This window comes from Prinia subflava, chromosome 15 (genome assembly GCF_021018805.1).
Source record: "Prinia subflava isolate CZ2003 ecotype Zambia chromosome 15, Cam_Psub_1.2, whole genome shotgun sequence".
In the NCBI taxonomy this organism is placed as follows: Eukaryota; Metazoa; Chordata; class Aves; order Passeriformes; family Cisticolidae; genus Prinia; species Prinia subflava.
Genome location: NC_086261.1, coordinates 3,693,273 through 3,711,795, shown reverse-complemented (window position 1 = coordinate 3,711,795; position 18,523 = coordinate 3,693,273). Strand labels below are relative to the sequence as shown.

The following is an 18,523-nucleotide window of genomic DNA, read 5'->3' as shown; positions in this document are numbered from 1 at the left end:
GGCTGTGGATTCAATACCCATAACTGGTCGCTTACTTAAGAGTTGGACTTGATGATCCTGCTGGGTCCCCTCCAACTACAACACGCTGTGAATCTCTGCCACATTTCCACCTTCCTTCCCATCACCCATTTACTCTCACAGCTCCTACCTCACCTCTTCCGCTCCCTCCCACACCCCTGCCCACACCTCCTGCCTCATGGGCACCTGACACCCAGAACCATCTCATACTTTCATTCTGACTTGCTATTTCTTTTTCCTCTAAATTACTCTGTGCTTACTCAGCCATAAGCTACATGATTGTAGACACTCTTGCATTATCTTTTTCAAACAACTCATCCCACCCCATCAATACTGACTTGGAAAAAAATTTAAATAGGAAATACATGCAAGGTAAAGCACTGCCTTTTTCCCCTGAAAGAAGAAAACTACATTAAAATTAATTGTAATCCCCAGTGGACATTAGCCAATCTCATTCTCTAATCTTTTTATTTTAAAATTAGCTTGTTTTCATTTATGGCCAGGGATGCATTAATATTTTACAGAGTGTGAGATCATCTGTTTAAGCACATCCATGATTAGATCTGTACAATGTCCCGTGCTAGCAAAACAAAACCACAAAATGAAACAGTAATACAGACATAATGAAAACAGCATTTTCATGACACAGCAAAATTGGATATTCCCAGGAGATTGCCCTGAGCTTTAAACATAACACAAGAAAGGATTTCACCGTCTGTGAAGGTGGAATAGGGAAGTCTTCTGTTAACACAGCACAGTAATAGGACAAATTTAAATAAGAAAAGGAAGATTAGCATTAATTCTTCGAGCCAATCCTCTGTGTACACAGTGCTCAGAGGAACACGCTGTGTGGAGGAAGTCACTGCCGGCCAAAACTACTACTCTGTGCTAGAATAAGAATGGATCTAAAAATAAAATAAAGCCAAGAAAGATCTCTCAGTTAAGGTAATGCACATCTCTGACTCACCTGCCAGCACTGGGACCTGCAGCCCCACTCAGACCCCCTTGGCTTGCTGGGGTTTACTGCCCACCTCTGCCAGCCTTCCCTTAAAGCCTAAACTTGTAGCTTCAATTCTAGAGAACAACAACACCATACTTCCAACTTCCACAGATTTCCAGAGCTCAAACGAGCAATTCTATTTCATCTTTTCATTAGCTCTCACTGCCTTGTGCCCTCAGTTTATTAGATCAGTGTGGGAAGATTTTATTTTTAAATTAAACAGACAAAAAAACCCCAAACAAAAAAAAAGTCACTCTTTTTGTATAGGACCCAAGTTCCTCCCAGAGTAATGTCCCTGCTCTAGAACAGCCCCTCCAACAGGCCTGACTCCGAGCTGGAGAACGATGGGCTCTGCAGCCCATGGTGGGTCTGGAGAGAGTTCAGGAGCCCTGGCCTGAAAGCAAACCCCAGCAAAGAAAGCCCCTGCCCAGAAAACTCAGGAAATTGGGAAATACTGTTGCACCTCCACTGTGTTCTCAGCTGAAATGAACCGGCAGAGAGGGCAAGTGGCTGTGTTTGGGCTGCAAACACTGCGAGTGCTGCAACCAAACCCAAAGCAATCTCCACTGAAGTGCATCTGAAGTGCCCAATATCCCTGCCAGAGCTGCACTGGCACAGCTCCGTGTGAACAAACGTCAGCCACCTGAGAATGGCCTTGTGACACCCAGCAAGAGCTGGCAAAACCAGTCTGTGCTGGGAGAACTCCCCGGGTACTCAATGCTGCATTGTAACCGCACGTAGACACATAAACACTGCCCAAGCCCTGCTTGTTTTTGAGTCTGTGAAAAGCCTTTCAGAGCGAAGGCAAAGCCAGACTATGAAACTGCACCGTACCCTCACCCACAAGCAGTGAGGAAAGCTTGAGACATAAATATATAAAATCCATTTCTGTTACTTCATGGCTGTTTCCCTTCCAGCTGACTGCTGTGTCCCTGAATAGAAGCTTGGCTGGAGCCAGGAACTCTGGATATTCGCTGGCGCTGCGCCCCGAGGCCTAAGGGCAATGCTAAGGAGATACCACAAGCAGCGGAGTAATGCATGTGACATCAGCACAAACAAGGACATGTGATGTTTCTTTTAAGCCACTCCAGATTTAAAAACCCTACAGAGTTCCCATAAAAGGATTTTTTTTCCCCTTTTTAACTCTGTGTGTTCGCAGGCCTTGTTTACATTATCTTAAACAAAATAAAAGCCTTTCCAACAGACAATGGAGGAATTTACAGGCTGTTAATACAACCTGAGCAGATTTATGAAGTACGTTCTTGACTGGTGGCAACTGAGCTCCAGGGAGCTGGAGGCACCACCATGGGTTAGGGGAACAGCCAGCATCCCTCTGTGCATCTTTCGCTCAAGGAACTGAGCAGAAACTGAGTTCTGTTTTGCAGAGACAAGTAAAAAAAAAAACCAAAAAACAGCACATAGAAAATGGAAAGTTCCTATAGAAGCTGCATTCCATTTGTGCTTTGCAATACACTTGATCTGGTGGGGAAAAGCAAGAGGACCTCTCCTCCCCTGCTGGTGCCGTGTGCTGCCAGTGCCTCTGCAGAGCAGACCCTGGGCTCTAAGCAGGAACAAAGGGAAATCAGCACTGCGTAAATAGTCTACAATGCATGTGGGGGAAGCAATCCTGCTTCAAAAACAGAGTGGAATTCCAGCCTCCACAACTTTTAAAAGCCCCATGGGAACACAGTGTCTGAGAGCTTCAGCTGTACCCAAGCTCGGTGCCACGCAGCCGTCACCTGATGAGCAGTGCCATAACAATGGGAGGACATAAAAACATCACTGAGTGCACAGGAAGAGGAGAAAAACAGCAAAGCTTCTCCTGGCACTGTCTTACTGAACCATCTGTCTTATTGCATGGTTCTGTCTGCAGAGCCACGCGAGCTATGCCAAGAGGGTGTAGCATAAACACAACCGAGGCTTGTTTCACCCTGTACAAGAGTAAAGAGCCTCCAGAAATACCCTTCCCTTTGTGCTTTGCCCTTTTCACAGGGATTCACCACCTCTCAGCCACAGGACAACCCCCTGAAAATCCCCCTTTGCCCTGCACAGCCACACTGTAGAATAGAACCTCTCCAGCTCCACCTAAAAGCTACTGAGCCACTGCTGCCAGGCCCAGGGGAGCACAGGCACTGACCAGCATGACCAGCACAGCAGGGATGGAGACACAGAGTGTCCCAGCCTGCCTGCACCCTGCAGAATTCAGGGGGGGAAACACGAGGTCCTGAGGGGAGCTCCTGCTCCGTGGCTGGAGGGTGCAGGGCTGTGTCAACATCACATCACCTGCATGGCCAAAAATAGCAGATTTGGTGACAGCAAGATTCCTCTGTCTGTTCTCATCGACGCTTCCCCACAGCAGTCACCTCCTCCACCTGTTCTGGAGGTTTCTGTCACCACACTCCCCTCTCTCTGCAGACAGGTCCACTGATGTTCTGACCAGAATTTCAGTTGCTTCCAAGTCAAACTAATTTAAAGAACAAAGCCCCAGTGCTTTTGTAGCTACCCTGTGAGACACAGGAGCACAGAGCTGCCCTTCTCACCTGCTTCCAGGCAGCACCAAGCCCAAGTGACCTCCCCACAGCCAGCTTTTGCTTTTGGGACATCCTGAGTTAATTCTGGGAGTCAATACTAAAGTACCAGAGATCATTCTCCACCGGTAAGAATTTGTGCTGCCTAAAAAATACTTCCTACTAGCACAGACATGCCAAGAAACCTGCCTTTAAACACAACCTCTCAGCAATCTCCACAAAAAAAAGAGGATCCTTTGGTTTACAAAGGGTTTCATAAAGCACTGGAGAAAGCAGTGGCCTGGAACGTGCTGGGATGCAGGGTGAGATCCGTGTGCAATTTCAGGGCTCTCAGACACTGTTAGAAATACTCTTCTGCCCATGTCCTAATTTCCCTGCAGGTCCCCAGCTGAGAAGGAGGTCACTGGGCCCTGGGGAGGACCTCTGCCTACAGACCAGCTCTGGTCCTGCCAGCAGGGTGTGGGTGAGCACTGGGAGCACTGGGGAGGTCACCCAGGGTGGCACAGCACTGCCACAGCGTCCTGGGCAGGGAAAGAAGTGAAAACATGCAAAGAATAAAGCACCACAGGAACATAAAGAGGCTTTTTGATTGCCAAGTGCATGTGCAGGGAACAAAGGTGAAGGTTATTCCTGGAGTTCCCTACTGTTATTTCTACAATTGCCTATTTGAATTTCAGCACATTTGGGTGCCTGTACTAAAACAAAGACAAAACAAACTGAAAGGGAGCAAAAGCAAGTCACAATAAGGTCACACTTTTCTTTCTTTCCTTTTTACATCTGAGATAAAGCCAAGATGTTTTATACTCAACTTTATCACTAAAAAAAAAGCAAACAAAAAAATCACCACTAATGTGGATGTGCCTTTGGTCTGAGTTCAGCCTCATTCCTTTTTCTGACAGAGCAAAGCAGCAGAATTCAAAGGCAGGGTTTTTTTATTCTGCCCCTCTGCACTGTCAGGCTGAACCCTGCTGGGCAGATCCAACCTGTGAACAGCTTCTCCATGAGGAGCAGCACAAGAAAGGCCTTGGCTGTGACACACTGGTGCAAAGATTTGCTCTGCCAGACTTTACCCAAGTTCTCCCAGCTCACAAGCCAGGACCTTGAAAGTGGATTCATGCAGTAGCAACAGCCCTGGAGCAGAGATTCCCTGAGGAGGGGGAGAAAGGAGAACTGGGTGGGCTGCAGCAGAGAGAACTTCAGGCCTGACTGCCCTCCCACCCCTGCTCAAACCACACACGGCCCAGCTTAACAGGGAATTTCCAATGCTGGATCTGTCCCCAGTGAGGTGGTGCTCACTGCAGAGGTGCTTTCTCCTGTGAACCCATTTGTGCCCACCCCCATCACACAGCTCTGACCGTGTTAAACAATGCCCAGTCAATCCGACTGCCAGGAATTCTCCACAGCATCTCGAAAGGGAAGGAATGTGAAACCAAGGAATCACATGGCAGCTACACCTCCCCCTGCATATACCACCCACCCCCCTCAAACAACAAAACAACACTGCCTGTCATCTGAAACCACAGCCAGGCTCCAGCCAAAAAAGCTATTTTCCTAAGAATCCCAAGCAGCTGAGGCCCTTAAGTGATTGTATCCCTTCTGTGGGCCTCCAACAAATTTCAATAACTGCAAGACGCAGTATTTCCTTCCCAAAAGTCAGTTTGGGAAGTGTATCAAAGCAATAAAGTCTGAACAACTGAAACTGCTGTACACAAAGGCCAGCAGAAGTATTTCAGCAATGTAAAGCTAAGAACTGAAGCTGCTGCACTGCACACGCTCTGCTGCTGTGAGGCTCTGGGTCGATCCCTGGGCAGGGAGAGGTTTTCCTGTGGAAAACCTCACCCTGTGCTTGCAGGGAAGGAAACTGTTAGCAGGGGGATTTGTTTATCTCAATGGGACAAGTGCTGTGACTGAAACAGCAGCTCCAACCCAGCTTCAGATACCCTGAATGCTGAACTAAAAAGTTGAATTCCAGTGTTTACACACATTTCAGCTTGTCCCATGCTGTTTTCTCTCTTTTTGCTCAACAGAAGAGATATGATTTAGGCACAGAGCGTCCTGATGTAGCAAATGTCACTTATGCCACTGTGTCACTTATGAAGTGACATTTTTATTAGGTCTAATTTTACTCAGTAACACAAAGCTTGGATTTTGAGCCCAAGGTGAGATTCTGACCACGTTGTTTTCTGGAATGTCTCACCACCATAAAACACCGGATTGACAGGGGCTGTTTGAGCAGTCCCTCCCAGGACTGCCCCTCTCCCCCAGCCCCTCCCATGGGGGCTGGCAGGAGCAGACCCCGCAGGCTCAGGAGGCCCAGGCTGTGTCCCCAGGGCCGTGGTGGCACTTACAGCATGTCGGGACAGTTGTCGGGCTTCTCCAGCAGCCCCCCTTCCATGACGAAGCGCAGCACCTGCTCGTTGGTCATGCCCTGGTACGGCTGCTCGGCCAGCGTGGCGATCTCCCACAGCACCACCCCGAAGGACCTGCAGGAACAGCACAGTGTGAGCACTCCCAGACATCTTCACAAGGGTGTTTCTCACAAGATCTGAGTGCTGGGTGTCCGTGGGTATTTGCTTTTACTGAGGAATTCCACTGTGCCTGTGGTGACAGTCACAACCCCTCCCTCAAGAGACTGCTGACTTCAAACACCTCTGCTCTAGTGAGAAAAGGGCTCAGGTGAGAAAAACTCAGCTACATGCATGTAACTGTGGTCTTGAAACAGAGCTTCCAGCTCCTTCCAGATAACTACAAAGGACAGCAGAAGTGAAAAAAGCAGTTTGTCTAATAATAGGAATTGATTACTGGCAAAGGAAGATAAGCGTAGTTATGTAATTGGGTAGTTTGAACGTAAGTATTGACACTTTCTAAAAATATCTCCATTTAAAATTAGATTATTGAGCAGACACAGCTCAAATTGTCTGCCCTGCACTGAAGAGTCATCCACTTTTAGAGCTGCTGGGCAAAGAAGGAAAATCTCGATGCTGTGTGACTGGTGTGGTAAAATGCTGAGTCAAGCTGAGTGAAAAACACCCAGTTCCACTGGGGGATGTTATGAAAACAGGAGCCCAGTGTCATTAGCTGGTCATGGCCCAGTGGTTTTATCTTTCAGCTGTCCCTGGGATCTAAACTGGTTAGATTACTGCCTTGCAATTGTTTTCCTTTCAGGGGAGGGAGGGACAGGGGGTCAGCTCAACATTTGGGTGCCTTTGAAGCTTCTTTGATCACTGCAGGGATAACGAGGATAAGTCTTGCACACCTACTCGTCAGATTATCCTAACAAATAAACTCAGGTTGCTCCTTCCAGGCAACTACCAGCCCTGAAAGAATGCAAGATGCTGAGGATTTATTTATAGAAATCCACCCTCACTGTGAACAGTATTACATTAATTTTAAAATGTCCTCCTCCCCTAACTACAACAAAAACAGCCCTGTCTAATTACCTCATTCTTCAGCCTGAAAAGCAATAAAAGAATGAGTTGCTAAAATAAAGCTCCACCCTTCAAACCTCCAGACACTATTCCCTCCTGCAGTTGCCATTTCACCTTACAGCTTATAAATCCTGGGCTCCAACCACTCAACAGGGTTTTGTCTTTTTGACATCTTGGCTTCTAAAACTGATCTCGAAGAACATGGAACTACATGGCACAGTATCTGCCCAGAAAGGCAGGAAAAACAATCTCAACCTTTTATTTACTGTTTGATGCAAATAAATGGCCCCCCAAAACAGCCAAGCTCCACAGTTTACACTGAGCAACTTGAAATCTGAACCAATAAAAGGATTCAGGGAATTTTTCCTGGCATGAAGAGACCTCCAATGTATAATGTCTGGTGTAAATATAGTGTCTGGTGTAAAAGTCACTGAGAAGGAATGATCCTTTTAGCCGTAACAGATCAAGTATATAGACAGTATTTCATGACAGTGTTAAGTTCCACTACACTTGGAATTTAGATTGAAATTTTTCTGTAGCTGTGGATACAAGTTCTAAACAAACAGCAAATTTCTCATGTTGAGCCTGGTTTTTTGTACCTCCAGATAAGCACACCCCTGTGAACCAAATTCAGAGTAAATCACTTCCAACAATTAAGATGCCAAACGACCCCAAGGAGAAACTCTCTGAAATACCCATGAGTACTGTGAGCCTCCTCTCCATAAAACACTTTTTTCTCTCTATGCCTACAAGTAAAAATCTGTCATGATTTTACTGCTCCTCCTCTTCAGCCTTCCAATCCTGTAATCAGTAAACTACTTTCCAGGCCAGAATATTCACTCAGATTGTCCCACTGATGAACTGCAATACTGTTTGCACAATCCTGCTTTGGACTGAGTAACCAACAAATGCCAAATCACAGAATCCCAGGATGGTTTGGGCTGGAAGGACCCTACAGCTCATCTAGTGCCACCCCCTGCCCTGGGCAGGGACACCTTGCACTGTCCCAGGCTGCTCCAAGCCCTGTCCAACCTGGCCTTGGACACTTCCAGGGATGGAGCAGCCACAGCTTCTCTGGGCAAGCTGTGCCAGGGCCTCACCACCCTCACAGGGAAGAATTTCTTCCCAATATTCAATCTAAACTTCCTCTCTTCCTTGTGAGGGAAACACTCACGTACTTCCTGCAACAACTTCAGCACTGATTTACCTCTGACACTTTATTTGGTGTCACACCTAGGGGTTTTTAGTTTGGAATTTGAGCTCTATTTAAAGAATAACATCACTTAAGAGTCCCAAGCTAAAGGAAAGTAGGTGTGGAACACACATGGTCCATCCCCACTGCTCACCCTGAGCTGCTGCCGAACCCTTCGGAGGCAATGGCTGGACCTGACAATTCCTGTTGTGTGGTAGGAACAGGCAGCTCTGCCAGCTCCTCACTCCAGGCTGGTCACTCCTGCATCTGGGGATTTTCTAGTCATGTAGTCCAAATTTCTGTCTGCTTTGTGAAGCCATTACAAGTCCCAAAATTCTTTTACTGGGGGGACTGCCAAAGGCATGCCTGCACTGTTCCATCAGATAAATGGCTGATACAGGGCTTCCCTTCAACTCATCGTGGTTGTTTTCATCTGCTTCCAAGTCTGAGGGTTACTGGATTCTAAAGTAAGTTACTAGCCATATGTAAGATAAAATTTAAGCATCATTCTGGTGCTTTGCTTTTTCACTTTAATTCCTCTTAGGGAACTTTTTGTTCAGAGCTGGTGCTGTGATCTACAGACCACTGACTCCAAACTTCTCAAGCTGCTCAAGGAAAATGCAGTTTACTCCTAAAACACCAATCCTACTGACTTCTAGACATTTGGAGGCAATCAGCTGCCAATTCTGTAACAGATCAGCAGTAAAAACATCTTGTTAGGAAGGCAGAGAAACCATAAAAGACAGAGGAGAGGTTTTGCCAGTACACAACCATCTTCTGCCAAGTCCTCCCTACCTTTCTCCAAAAGCTGGGGGGTGTGTGGGGAATTGTTCCAGGGGATTACTTCTCCTAAGTACACGCCTCTATTAATAACTGCACAGATACAGCAAGCATGCAGTGTGCTTTGAAAGAAAACCCTATTTCTGCATCTTGCAGTATATAAAACAAGCAAACAGAACTCCAAACAGAGAGGGATATGCAGAAGGGAGAACTCCCCAAAAAAGCCTGTGAGTGTACACAACCCATCTGGGGGAAAGTGGTGTTATTTACACAGAGGGTTTTGATGGAGAAGCAGGTCAGCACTAGGAACCTTTCTATATTCTTGGCAACTTTTAATGCTTTTCTTGAAGGAGGACAATTTAAAAAATGACAACTTGCTCTTCCAGGTGAAAGTAACATTTTCACTGCTCAACTGATTTTACAACTAACAGCAGGAAACATGCTGCCACCTCCAGTTTTAGGAATCCATTTAATTCTGCTCTCTCTGAGAGCAAATTTAACCTCACGAGTTCTTGCTGAAACATGAACTCACGGAACAAGAGAGTTACCCTTGAATGGACAGGAGAAGCAGTACACTTAGTTAAGCCTTCTAAAACAAGAGAGGCTAGAAAGAAGGAGGTTAAGGCAGGTTTACAGAGCCCCTTTTCTGTTACCAGACGTCGGAGTGCGTTGTGAAGACTCCATCCTTCAGCGACTCCGGGGACATCCAGCGGACAGGCAGCAAGCCCTTCCCTCCTTTCCGGTAATAATCTGTCTCGTAGATATCTCTCGTCATGCCAAAATCTAGGAGGCAGAAACACTCTGAGTTTGTGTGAGAAAATGATGAACATTTCCCCTTCCTGCAAGGCAGAGAATCACACTTGGGTGTGAGGAATCTGCGCCGTGTTCCCACGACATTTGACTTTGCAGACACCTCAGCTGCGCCTCAGGGCTGGTGACCTTCCCTCCCAACACCAACAGACTCCAGGGGTGACAGGTCTGAATGGTTTAAATATAGGAATATGCCAAGTTCCAGCATTTATGCTCAAGCTTTGCAGTAAGATGAGTCTTCTGAAGGTCATATAGTTCACTAATTGTTCCCCAAATTCAGTGATTTTCATTTTTAAGGAGTGTAAGGAGCTCCTTTAGTACTTACAATATTGTTTTTAATTGAACAATCTCACATGCTGAAGGAAATACTTCTCTTGGTTTTCTTTTTCCTATTTCCAAAGGTAATTCCCAGTTTCTATACAATATTCCACTTCAAGTGCTACAGAGGATTATGCTGTTCATTTGTGATTAGCACACCCAAATATTAAAGACACACTTGCGGTTTCTATCCATGCTTAGCCATAAATTCATAAGCAAGACTTACATCTCAAAATGTTCATCTGACTGTAACTCAGATCTATTCCAGCCTGAGACAGAACTGCTGTGTCTCACACTTGCCTATTGAAATGAGTTACTGTGTTCTCAGACACCAAACCAGAAAGTTAATAAATCAGAGGTCATCAGTCCTCTACTGATACTAAATGCTGTGTGATGACACACAGGGGAAAATCCATTTTACCAACAGACCTGCAATTGCCCCTTTTCTCCCCAGGAAGCAGAGTGTACAGAAGTACAGAACTCCCCCTGCTCTCAGCTATCACCAGCCCGTGGTGAGTGCCCAGGCTGGCGCAGCAGGGCCGCCGGGACCTCGGTGACAGTGACTCAAAGCCCATCTGTGCAGCTCCTCCATCCCTCCCACACACCAGGGGACTTTACCCCGGCTGAGCGGAAGATTCTTTCAAAATGTGATGCAAATAAGAAACAGACACGCAGTGAGCAGGGGTAGGGTGGCAGAAAGCTCTTCCTCTGAGATCTGAACAGTCTGAGTTGGCGTGCTCCAGCCAAGATGCTCCTGAACTGCTTCTGCATGAGGGGATTTTCAGTGCTGCTACATAAACAAGAGCAGTGCAGCATATTTACAAAATGCTTTTGGGGTAACCGTGAACACGTTAAAGGGAATAGATGCACCATATCTTCAGTTTACAGAATTGTAAAACAAGCTGATGGGGGCAGGAGGAGGAAACTGGAATGGGAAGGATTTAGGCTGACTTCCCACAAACCTGCAGAAAATACACAAAATCCCCAAAAGATCTTATTTCCTAATTAACTGACTCAAAATGAAATCATTTTTTCTTTCTCCCAAATGACAGGATTACTTACACAAATTATCAAAATAGCTGAGTTAAGCTCTGAGAAAAAGAATTAGTTTCCTACAGCAGAAGGCTGTTGCTATACACGTTATTTTAATATGCACAACTCAAAAACAGCCAACAGCTTAAAATCACTCTCTGGAGAGAAGACTGAAAAAACTCATCTGACACTATTTTGGAGGGATGGTGAAAGGGAAAAAAAAAAAAATCGGTGATCTAACAGCAGAGCAGAAGAAAAGCCATTCAGCTGTCTGGGAAGCAGAACTCCAGTTTAGACTGGAAAGCACCCAGCTGAAGTCATTCTACTTCCAACTCAGATATGATTTAAAAAAACCCTAAAATTCTCATTCTGGAGTCAATAAACAGGAGGTAGAATTATTTTCGTGCCTTAACAGAGACATGAATGACACACCAGTGGTAACTACACCATCCACCCAGCTGTCTGCAGTACCTGAACCTAAATCACTTCCTCACCAGCTCTTTTTTAAACCCACATGCTGTACTGTTGCCTCACTGGAACAACAGCAAGCAGAGGTATTCCAGGGGTTTCAACTCCATGTTAAGTGCTCACAGGTCTTAAATCACAGCAAGTCTTCAGGAGGAATGCATTTCATTCTGCAGATATTTAAACTAAAGCTCAGATGAATAAATACATAAATAAATAAACAAACAGCCTTCTAAGACAGCGATTTTTTGGGATGATTCCATGACCTGTGCCAGGCCAGGGGAGCCCACCTCCAATCTTGACGGTGAAGTCCTCGGCCACCATGCAGTTCCTGGCGGCGAGGTCCCTGTGCACGAACTTGTTGGCGTTGAGGTAGGCCATGCCGTCGGCGATCTCCCCCGCCATCTGGATCATCTTCTTCAGCGTCGGCGGCGCCTGCCCGGGGTTGTTCTGAGCAAGAGGAACGTCCAGCAGTTAACCATGTCCATTCTCTCATGCACACACTGTCCTCCTGTTCTGTTCCGTTAATTTACCCACATTGGAATTTCTGATCAAGGGTAAAAGCTGCTGAGCTCGTTTTCTACAAAGGCTGCTGTGATTTCAGTGGCAAGTGACCTGTGTGTCACCTTTGTCCTTCAGACCCTTTGGCATATGTGACAATTTTAGCTGTTGGACTGATGGCCTATGCATGAGAGTTTGGACAGGAGCTAGGATATTTACTTTCCAGCAGGGGCAATGGGCAGGACACACAACATGAAACAATTATCCTAACACGTGCTCTTAAACCAGCCAGTTTCTGTAACATCTTGATGAGAAAGTAGATCAGACAAGAGATCCAATGCAAATCTGGAAAAGAAGACTCAGTGACACAAGAAGGGACCCATGTGGTGCCCTGGGCTGCCTCATGAAAGAGCTGCTGGAGTTCACACAACAGCTCATGTTTTGTCCTTAGACTGAGGGAGAAGGGCAGGAAAGGCTAATAGCCTGCTGCTTCCAACGTGAGGCTGTCTTGTTCAAGATGATTCAAACTGAAGAAATAAACATCCAGCAACTCATGACTCACCTCTGTGTCTGGCCTCAATGATCTCAGGTAACTCTTGAGGTCCCCACGTGTCATCAGCTCCATGATAACCAGCGTAGGCTGGCCCTGAGAAACAACACCAAGCAGCCGAACCTGGCAGAGGAAAAACCAATGTTCAGCACAAGTACACGAGTACAGCTAATTATCATTTATTCATGTTGATATGTAACCCTGTGGGAAAGGTCTGAATGCAGATTTGGTTCCACTTTTTGACTGGGGTTTCAGGATAACGTTACAAAGCTGCGCAGAGTTGAAGCTGAAATCCCCAATTCCCACTTCAGTCAGGGCAGACGTGCCCAGAACAGCCTCGTGTCCATGAGCACCAGGGCTGGGTGAGTCACAGGCACGTCACATCTTCAGGACTCACCACATGGTGACAGTTGAACTCCTTCATCACCGAGGCCTCGTTGAGGAACTCGATCCTCTCGCGCATGCTCGCAGACTCATTGACCGTCTTGATGGCCACCCGTGTCTCTGGCTCATCCTTCACCACTCCCTTGGCTATTCCCTCGTACACCATTCCAAAGGAGCCTTGCCCAAGCTCCCGGCACATGGTGATCTTCTCCCGGGGCACCTCCCACTCGTCTGGCACATACACTGAGGGGAGAGAGGACAGGCTGTGACGTTCCACTGCTGCCCGTGCTGGGATCGCTCCCTGCCCCAGGACACAACTGCCCCCACAGCTCTGCTCTTCAAACCCCACAGAAAGCTGAGACCTTGCACCGTGTGTGCACACAGGCCAGGTCTGTCCCACACAGAGGCAGGGGGATGATGGTATACAAATAAATCTGAAAGAAAGGCGGACCTGAAGCGGCCTCACTATGGTACTGACATTTTGGGATAGAAATAAGGAACCTCAAAGCACAAAAGCAGGGTGGGAGAAGGCTCAAATCAATGCTTTAGGTTAAATCTTTTCTTGGAATCCTTGCTCTACTAATTCTCCCAGACAGCATCAAACATACTTGATCATCTCTATCAGTTCAGTGTCTGCTGTATTCTCTATTAATACTGATTTTATGGCTAGAGGGAAGCAGGCTCTGATCCAGCAGCTCTTTGCATGGCACTATTCTGATCCCTTGCACACACACCGTTGCACCAGCAAAGGCAGAACTTGCTGCTGCTGCTGCAGGTCTTAGATCTGAGGCAGAAGAGAGCTCTCAGAAGGTGACTGCCAGGAGGCAGGACTGCCTCAGGCAAGAAGACATCCAAGGACTCACTGATGCTGCTGCCTGTCAGTCACCAAAGGAGGGGACAGTTGTGTCACATGCTCTGCATGGGTGAAATGACAGGATGAAAACAGAGGATTACAGCATGAACAGTGACAGACCTTTAACCCTAATGGTGTTGCTATAAAAAAATAACACTCTGGGTAAACCCATTAGTCTCCTGGGGGCATTTGAAAATACTGTTCCAGCAAGAATTCTACAACAGCAGCACCAAACTAAACCATAAACAGAAAAACAGAGGCCTCAAGGACATTTGTCTGATGATGTGATTTCTTGAAGTAGTGCATTTGTTTCAATAGGGTAAAACAGAGCTTAAAAGGGCAAACAGGAAAGGCCACAAACTCATTCATTCTTCCTTCATTCCAGTGAAAATGTAACTGGAAAGGTAGATGATAATCTGAAAGCAAAATTCGTAAATCCCAATTTGCCGCAGGTGGACAAAACTACAGGAAAACAATTCAAAACCTCCCCAGTTTCAACAGACAAGTGGCATTTACATATTAGCAATTGTAGATTCCAGGGCTGTCCTAATAAAATGGGGAAAGCAGCTTTACAGGATGTCTATTGGAGTTTGATATCTTCCAAAGTCAGACACCAGCAGAACACAGGACAGTGAAAGCAGCACAAGTGAAGGTCACACTCACCATCTGAGGCACTGAAGTACTCGGGGTTCACAGAAGCATAAAGTACTCCATTGCCCAGTCTGTCACTGTTCCTGTAGAAATATTGAGGTTTATTTCTTTTATCTTTAAATCTGAGTATATTTCAGACCATCTCCTCTACAGCTTTTCCACTGCTTGCTCAACCACAGAATATTATTTACTGCATGTGGAGTTTTTCAAAGGGGACGAACTGAGATCTTATCTACCTCATATAATCAATGGGAACATGGTCCAGAATAGCTTCCCAGGAATTCTGGAGTCTTCTCCAGATTCAAATTAGCACCAGGAAAATGTAAACACAAGGTACTTTTAGCTGCTGGGTAAACCTTCTTTTAAGAAAGTCAGCTATATATTTATCCAGCCAGGAGACCTGTGGCTGAGAATGCCCTTTACCATCACCAGCTCTGCTGTGGGAATGAAGTTTTTTAGCAGAAGGCATGACTCTTTTTAGTGAGGGATTCCATTCAACTGTTTCCTAGGTGTTTCTAATATTTTATCTTAAAACCACACAATGCCACACCTCCCAATTTTACTGGGGTGATTTTCAGAATAAGACCTAATAAATGCACTTTGAGAGCTTTTCCAGGGGACAGGCTCACAGAGAAAATATTCTTGTGTTAGAACAACAGCTTAAACAAGGAAAAATTATCAGGAATTTCACCTAGGAGAGCCTAAGGAAGGCAAAGCAGGTACTGTAATCACCAGAGACAAAGACTTTTCTGGAGAGCTTGAGCAGAACTGGTACCACTGTCTGCAGAGCTACCAGTGAATTAGAGCTGGAAATCATGGGATACTCAATGAGCATAATTAATGGGAGAGTAACAAAAAACCTCCATAGCTAGAGAGTTGCAAGACAAACACTTGTACTGCTATTAAGTTCTCGTTATGTCTTTCAATGAGATAAAGCAATAAATCACTAGCTACAAAAAACAACACTGAGAAGAACAAATCAGCAGAACAGTCCCAGTGATGGCTCTTGGCCAGGATAAAAATTTTTAAGTGGTTGTAAAGACTTCAAAAAACCCTCTAGAATCTGAAAAAAATCAGATTAACCTAATGGACCTAACCTTTCATGATTTCTATTGACCTGTATTTCAGTCAAATCTTCTGATTATACAGGTCCAGTGTGTGCCATCATTGCCCCACTGGTATATTCCTCACAAGCCTTCCTCTTCCCACTCAAACATGACACTGCAATAAAAACCCTCCTCATATCTCCAGCAGCAGCAGCCAGATGCTGATAACTCTAAACCATCTCCTTTCCCACACCAACAAGGCAGAATCTACCTCAGCCTCTCAGCTCCTCTGAATGTAATTTCTCTTTTCAATTTCTGACTCGCTCCATGGGCACAGATTTGAAAATAAACAATTCCCCTGCTGCAGGTTTAAGCACATGGAACTCACCTCTTTTTGTTAAAGACATAGATCATTATCAGCAAACCCCCAAGGATGAGCAGCAGAGCAAGAGGGAGCACAATCACCAAGTGCAGGAAGTTTCCATAGTTTGCTGCTGCAACCGACAAGAAAAACAATTGTATCAGGGTTTCCATAAAACCTCTGTTAACAAAGAAACATTCAAAACCCACTCAGTGTATTTCCATACAGGGAAGAAATCAAAGTTCTCATTTTCTTGTCTGATGTGGAAAAATGTACTTTGAAACCCTCCCTGACTGCAGATGAGTGAATCAAGAAAGCAGACACTGAAAGGCATTAATTTTGTACAGAACAGTGTCTGTCTGGGCTTTGTTTTCACAAGTTATGCTTAAAGGACTTGCATTCCTCAGTGAACAATATCCAATTGTTCACTTGCACATTCACCTTTTTTCCCCACCTTTTGTTCACCTTGCAGCTGCTTATGTTCAGAATATACATGCACTGCTCTTTACTTCAAATTGTTAAAAGGTCATCAAGTAGGAAACCAAAAAGGGATACAATATGGAGCTATTCAGGAATTCATCAGGAATTATCAAAAAGACAATAAATCCCCAATTCAACACAGACTATCAACATTTGTCTTACATTTGGGCTGCACATAGAAAGAGATGGGCTCAGTCCAGGACCCATTCCCAGCTAAGGAAGTGGCCTGAACTCTGGCAGAATAATTTCCAGGGTTCAGGTGAGTTAGTTTAGCTCCTCCCAGCTTCTTGTATTCCTGTCTGGAAACACACTCTCGCTTCTCCTAGAAGAAAAAAGCAAGTTACACATGTCATTGTCTTCACATTCTGGACAAAGCAATATAGCTGCAGGATAAGCTCATTTTTATAAAAGCCCCACCTGATCAGTTTTACTTCCAACACCATAAGGACATACGTGGAATTTAAGAACTCAAAGCAAATGAAGGAAAGACATGCTGGCAGGTGCTGAGTGTCTGAAATCACAATTTCTGTTTGAGCAGCACTGCACAGAAGCATGTTAAGAAAGATCCCTTTTTGTGTATAAATTAGGAGTTATGAGCAGTGATGTCAAATCCTCACCTCGCCGTGCTGCCCGTATTTGATTTCGTACATCAGGATTAGCCCATTTGGATTTGCAGGCTCCAACCACTTCAGGTAGACAGTATTTTCCTCTTTTGCTTCCCATGACACCGTTCCTGGAATGTTATCTGCTCCCTCTGTAAAATATTTACAGGTGATGTGAGAAGAACACCTATGAGTGAAACAGGAGCTTTGGCCAGAGCTGAGGAAAATGGAAGGTCCACAATATTCTTCAGGTGCAGAAGCTCTGCAGGAAGAGCCATTCAAACCCAGGGAACAAACTCCACTGGCCAAGAGCCTGCTGGAGATTAACTCAGTCTGTTCTACTGGTTCCCAGAAAATCAGAGCAGAGCATACAGCTCCATCAGGCATGGGCTCTGTGTGCCATAAAACCCTGGTTATCAGCACCTGATTCTGCCTTCCCAGCTCTCCCCAACACCAAAACAGTGCAGGGAGCTGTTCCCACCAATAGGCTGCAAACAGCTGTAAGCACACAGCATCTGCCCCACTGACAGCCTTTTCCTAAAACAGTCATAGGAAACAGTTACTCCCATTTAAAACAGTCTCAGCAGCAACTCAGGAATAGCTTTATCCCTGTTTAGTTCCTAATGATTTTATGTGACTTATTCAAAACTTAACAGGAACGTGAAGCACGTTTCAGTCTGGACTGAAAAAATACCACTATCTTAAAGATAACAGAAGAAAGCAGGATTGTTTAGTCTTTAATTTTCAGAAGCATGTGTTAAAAATCTGGGAACACTGCTTTCCTTTCCCCCAATCTCACAGATTTCCTTATTTCCTTGAAATAAGCAATACTTTTTGCTTTTTTTTAACTGACACAGCTGGATCTGGATTATGATAGCCTTTCCTTCCAGAAACAAAACAAAATTGCTACCATTCTGCATCCAATATCCCCAGACATCTGCTGGAGTCAGAAGCTCATTGCCGGATGCATATGAGCTTACACTAAAATCATCTCTATTCTTCTCAGAAGTACAATCTGCAAAAGTCCCAAAGACGAGCACAGCATTCAGTGCTTCCTATTTGAAGTAGTCCAGAGGCCAGGGATTGGGCACAAAGAAACACAGTATTCCTCCTGTTCCCAGGCTGGACAAATGCATGGTCATTCTGTGACAGAAGAAACATTTGGCAAACATTCCCACCAGCAAAACTCCAACATCTGCAAACAGCTCCGAGTGAGCACAGCAAAACCAAACATAAGCAGAGAAACGTTGCCGTGGCTCTATTCAGCACACAGGGAGCTGAGGAACAAAAGCTTTCAGCCCACCATGTCTGGGGGTCTCACTCCTATTGCTGGGAAACACAAGCTCTCCTAATTATCTGGCAGTCAACTTCTCCCTTTCTCCAGCTCCCAGCAAAGACTCAAACACATCACTCAGTACACACAACACACCAGTCAAGGACATGAAACAAAAAATTTACGCAGCTCCAACTTATGCTACTGCATGGAATTTTTTTTTACTATTCCCCAATGTAATTCTAACAGGT

At 45.4% G+C, this 18,523-nt stretch overlaps 1 protein-coding gene across 2 annotated transcripts in view; it reads right to left on the bottom strand.

Moving 5' to 3' along the window:
• IGF1R (insulin like growth factor 1 receptor) overlaps positions 1 to 18,523 on the bottom strand; it is a 169,204-nt gene that overhangs the window by 7,634 nt on the left and 143,047 nt on the right. Inside the window, exons 12-20 of one of the 2 annotated variants that reach the window (XM_063412802.1) lie at positions 17,015 to 17,151; positions 16,560 to 16,719; positions 15,945 to 16,050; positions 14,523 to 14,593; positions 13,020 to 13,249; positions 12,635 to 12,745; positions 11,862 to 12,021; positions 9,600 to 9,729; positions 5,895 to 6,029 (exon numbers count right to left, since the gene is read on the bottom strand). In XM_063412802.1, coding sequence (XP_063268872.1) covers positions 5,895 to 6,029; positions 9,600 to 9,729; positions 11,862 to 12,021; positions 12,635 to 12,745; positions 13,020 to 13,249; positions 14,523 to 14,593; positions 15,945 to 16,050; positions 16,560 to 16,719; positions 17,015 to 17,151 — 1,240 coding nt within the window. The remainder of the gene's footprint in view (positions 1 to 5,894; positions 6,030 to 9,599; positions 9,730 to 11,861; positions 12,022 to 12,634; positions 12,746 to 13,019; positions 13,250 to 14,522; positions 14,594 to 15,944; positions 16,051 to 16,559; positions 16,720 to 17,014; positions 17,152 to 18,523) is intronic. The other variant, XM_063412803.1, reaches the window with a different exon arrangement.